The 4,538-nt window shown below is 36.8% G+C and overlaps 1 protein-coding gene across 1 annotated transcript in view; it reads left to right on the top strand.

Moving 5' to 3' along the window:
- Window positions 1-4,538, top strand: part of LOC106475409 (melanoma inhibitory activity protein 3-like) — a 21,901-nt gene that overhangs the window by 5,085 nt on the left and 12,278 nt on the right. The window contains exon 5 of the mRNA XM_013936092.2: window positions 788-4,122. Within this exon, the coding sequence (XP_013791546.1) occupies window positions 788-4,122 (3,335 nt within the window). The remainder of the gene's footprint in view (window positions 1-787; window positions 4,123-4,538) is intronic.

Genomic DNA, 4,538 nt, shown 5'->3' with positions numbered 1-4,538 from the left:
CATCAGTCCAAGGTAAAGATAGTGTCTAGTATGGGGAAAACTGATGCATCCCAAGGTAAAGATAGTGTCTAGCATGGGGAAAGATGTATCAGTCCAAGGTAAAGATAGTGTCTAGTATGGGGAAAGATGTATCGGTCCAAGGTAAAGATAGTGTCTGGTATGGGGAAAGAACATCAGTATATTTCAGTGAAACATATTATTGGTAAAAAAAAAATTTTTAATTGGAGAAAGTTGAAACATGTTGCAGCAGAGAGAGATTGATAAATAGATAGTTATTTATGGTGCTGAGTAAGGCATTTTGAAGTATAAAGGTGTGTTGGCAATTAAATCGTCACACAGGTAAATAAGGTTACCTTAAGATAAACATTGTAATCGTTAGTCACTGTTAATGACATATATCTGGCAAATTCCTGATTCACGTATGACAATAAAAAGTTTTAAAAAGTGTAAAGACGTTGTACATCCTTTGAATAATAACAGACTAAAATAATGAAATAAATCCATTAAAAGAAGTTTTTAGATTCAGTTGAGTTTTGGTAGATGTAAAGTAAGATGGATGGTTAAAATCAAGTTAATATGAATGGTCCTAAATTTCAGTTTTAGTATCTTTGTGGATTAGATTATTAAGAACATTTTTAACATACTTCATAGCACTATAGTGGTCAGTAAATTGAATGGTGCGAATGTTGTAGCAGAAACATGAATTTTCTACTTTGTAATTAAAGACAAAATATGCTTCTAATATCTAATGGTATAATGTACTTTGGTTTGAATATTTTTCATACAGAACAGAGTGAAAGAGCAGTTCATGAAGCAAATAGACAAACAAGGAGAGATTCGGTCCCTGCTCCAGATTTTAATCCCAGTTCTCCAACTAGCCAAAGTTTTGAGGCCTCAGCTGTTCCTCAGCCAGCACCATCATTACCATCAATGCCCCAACAAGATAATAGTTTACCTATGCCTACTCAGACTGGTGATCAAGAAGGATTGGCTGATAGCTACCTTCCTCAAAATGCAGTCCGAACATCCTTCTCGTCTGCAGAAAGTACGTTAGCTGCAAAAACTGTGGAACAAGACAACTCTGTTGCACAAGCAAAATTTACTGTGATAGATGGTACAACATTTCCTTTAGATGAAGATCTCATTTTGGATATCTCCACTTCTACATCCGTTTCACATGTAGAATCACCAAAAAATGAAGGAAGAGTTTTAATTTCCCCATCAGCTAGTCTTCCTCCTTCCACACCTGATCATTTACCTCAACAGAATGATGCAAATTGGGGGAAAGCTGGTCTAGATGAGCAACCACCAGTTAGACCCCCTGAAAGTTTAAAAGATCAACCACCTGGTTCTGCCCCAGATGAGGCTTTTTCTCCAACAATAAGGGCTTCACCTGTACAACATGATCACCAAAAATCTGAGACCTTAGATAATAATGTTTCTCAAGATAATGAACCTAATAATAGTGACCATTCTGATCTGCCAGGAAATGGAGAAGATTATGCTGACATAGGAGCAGTTGAAAGAATTGGCTCATATTTTAAGAATATATTTGGTGGACAAGATGATTCCGATGGAATACCTCACTCACAGCCTGAAAGAGATGTGAAACAACCAACTGAGGATTTTAATAAAGATTCTTTAAAATTTATGACTGATGCTGATCAAACCAAAAATGAAGAAATGCAAAATGCACATATTGTTGAAGAGGAAAAATGGGAACAGAATCCCCATAAGACTTTACCAATAGACACCAGTGATAATGAAAACGTTGAAGGTTCTAACAAGGTTCTAGAAGTTTTAAATGAAGAAGAAACAAAAGTGGAAGTTGAAGATGCATTAGGGAATTTGGTGTTAGATTATTATGCGTCTGAAGAGAAGAAAGAAACTGTTATGCTACAACAAAATGAAGATGATTCAGGAGAGCAGCAAACCCATCCAGATACTGGTGGGCTAAATCCAAACCCCGTACATGATAGTGTTGATAATGAAAAGCAAAGTGTGGATGAAGAAAAATCGGTCTCTTTTAAGCAGGATTTTAAATTATCTGATGGTGATTATCATAGTCATGGTTCTAATGGAAATAATCATTCTCTTGATGAAACACAAGGAGTATCTCCTCAAGATCAGAAAGAAGAAGAATTCATACCACCATTCAGACTTGCAGAGCAATCGGAAAAACTAAATGACATTAGTGCAAAAGGAACTCCATTTCATAGTACACATTCTGCAGATAGTATCCATGATAGTCTAGGTAATGATGTTCCTGAAAGTTCATTTTTAGATGGGACTTCTCAAAAACATTCTGTTGAGAACTTATCACACCAGGAAAATAGCCATAAAGGGTTGTCTGATGATGGTGAAAAAACCTCTTTGAAGGAGGAAAAGCCCATTTTGGAGGAACATGAGTATACTTCAGAAGAAACAACATTGAATAACAGCCCAGTTTCTGATCACCAGAGTAAACCATCTAGCATGTTAAAGTATGCTATTTCTAGTGAGACAGGTGAACCAGTACCAAATCAACACCTTTTGTTTCCTGACCAACCTCATGAATTAGTAGATTCTGGAGGAAAATCTTTGCCAGAGAAGTTAAGTTCTGAAGAGAAGGAGACAGAAGAAACTTCTTCTACTGAACATCAGAAAGAAGTGGCTGAAGAAATTGTAGAAGAAACAGCTAATGTAAATGGTGAAACTAATCCTAAAAAAAATATGGAAGATGAGGTTACTGGAGAAGGGTATACTTCTGAAGAAGAAGCTGCAGATGAAAGTATTGTTGATGAGACTAGATCTGAAGTGGGAGGAGAAAATTTTACTTATGGTGAGATGAGTAATGAAGAAGATACTGTTGATAAGTCTAATCCTAAAGAAGTGATAGGAGAAGAGACAATCAGAAATGTATCTAATTCCTCAGAAGATACATACGAAGGAAATTCTGATGATGAGACAAGTCATCAAAAAGAAGAAGGGATTTTTGATGATAAATCTAGTCCTGATGAAAAGGTGGCAGACAATACTAAGGTTGATGAGATCACACCTGCAGAAGAAGTGGTAGAAAAGTTTTTGAATAATGAGTTTAATTTCGAAGGTGAAGTGGTTAACGAGGCTCGCGATAATGATCAGGTTGAATCTAAAGACAATCAAGTACCTAATAATAAACTGATGTCTCATGACAGAGAACAGGTTGACCAAACAGATGCTGGTAATGAAGCTGTTCAATTAAAGAGACATGATTTCTCTGATAGTGACACACGTGAGACAGCGTACTTTAATGAACAAGAAATATTTAGCGATCCTTTGAAAAAAGAACTGAATTTTGGAAAGTCTGGTAATTTAGGATCTGGTGTGGGACTTAACACGGATCCAGCACAATCTTTTAAAGAACATAACAATCCAGCATTCAATGCACCTGAAAAAAAATCAAGTAATCTTAATCCTGTTGGTGCTATTTCTGGATCTGCTGGTATGGAAGTTAATAATCATCTGGATAAATTGAAACCCCAGGAACCATATCAAGCAAAGAATGATCCTCCAGACAGTGTTATAGATGATCATAAACTATCTACTGATCATGCAGAACCGACTAGTAGCACATTGTCAGAAAAATCAAATTACCTAGATCCTGTTGGGGCTATTTCTGGATCTGTTGGTATGGAAGTGAATAATCATCTGGATAAACTGAAACCCCAGGAACCATATCAAGCAAAGAATGATCCTCTAGACAGTGTTATAGATGATCATAAACTATCTACTGATCATGCAGAACCGACTACAAGCACTGTATCCCAGTCAAGGGACAGCTTAGACTCTATCAGTAATCCCCTTCCTATAACCACAGAACCTTCTGCTTTGGAAGAATCAGAGGTGAGAGAAAACTTAAAAGAAGAGAGTGGATATAAAAAATCCGAGAAAAGCTACTGCTTTACCGATGGATTAGACTCTGAAAATGATTGTCTCCACAACCACAATGAAGAACACCATAGAGGTATCTCCCCAACAGATGTACCCCAGTTACAAGAAGAAACAACAGCAGGAACCTCTTTCACATGGGAAGATATGGAGTTGTTGGCAAGAGAGTACTTCCTGTCCCTAAAACGCTATCTTCAAATGACGATTGACATGGTAAGCTCTGTGTGTCATTCTAAAGTAAAACCAGCAATGGTAATCACTGAATATCTGAATCACAAACTACAGTAATTTAAAGACTTTGTACTTACACATTTTTTGTTATTATTTTCAACAACCCTAAGTCTGTTCTTTCTTAACATTTTCACAAGATGTAGTGGCAGTTCACTCATCTGCTGATTAAGAGCTGGTTTTTGTAGCTTAATGGTAAGATATTCTAGTACCTTAAGTTGGAATTCTTCATGGGATGATGCAGAAGAAACTTGAGGTAGGCACAAAAGCACATTTGTTTAGACAGCGGTTGCTAATGCTACTGGTGTTGTAGGTTTTAGACAGCGGTTGCTAATGCTACTGGTGTTGTAGGTTTTAGACAGCGGTTGCTGATGCTTCTGGTGTTGTAGGTTTTAGACAGC

The sequence above is a fragment of the Limulus polyphemus genome, unplaced genomic scaffold (genome assembly GCF_000517525.1).
Source record: "Limulus polyphemus unplaced genomic scaffold, Limulus_polyphemus-2.1.2 Scaffold8534, whole genome shotgun sequence".
Lineage (NCBI taxonomy): Eukaryota > Metazoa > Arthropoda > Merostomata > Xiphosura > Limulidae > Limulus > Limulus polyphemus.
This window is presented reverse-complemented; position numbering and strand designations above follow the sequence as displayed.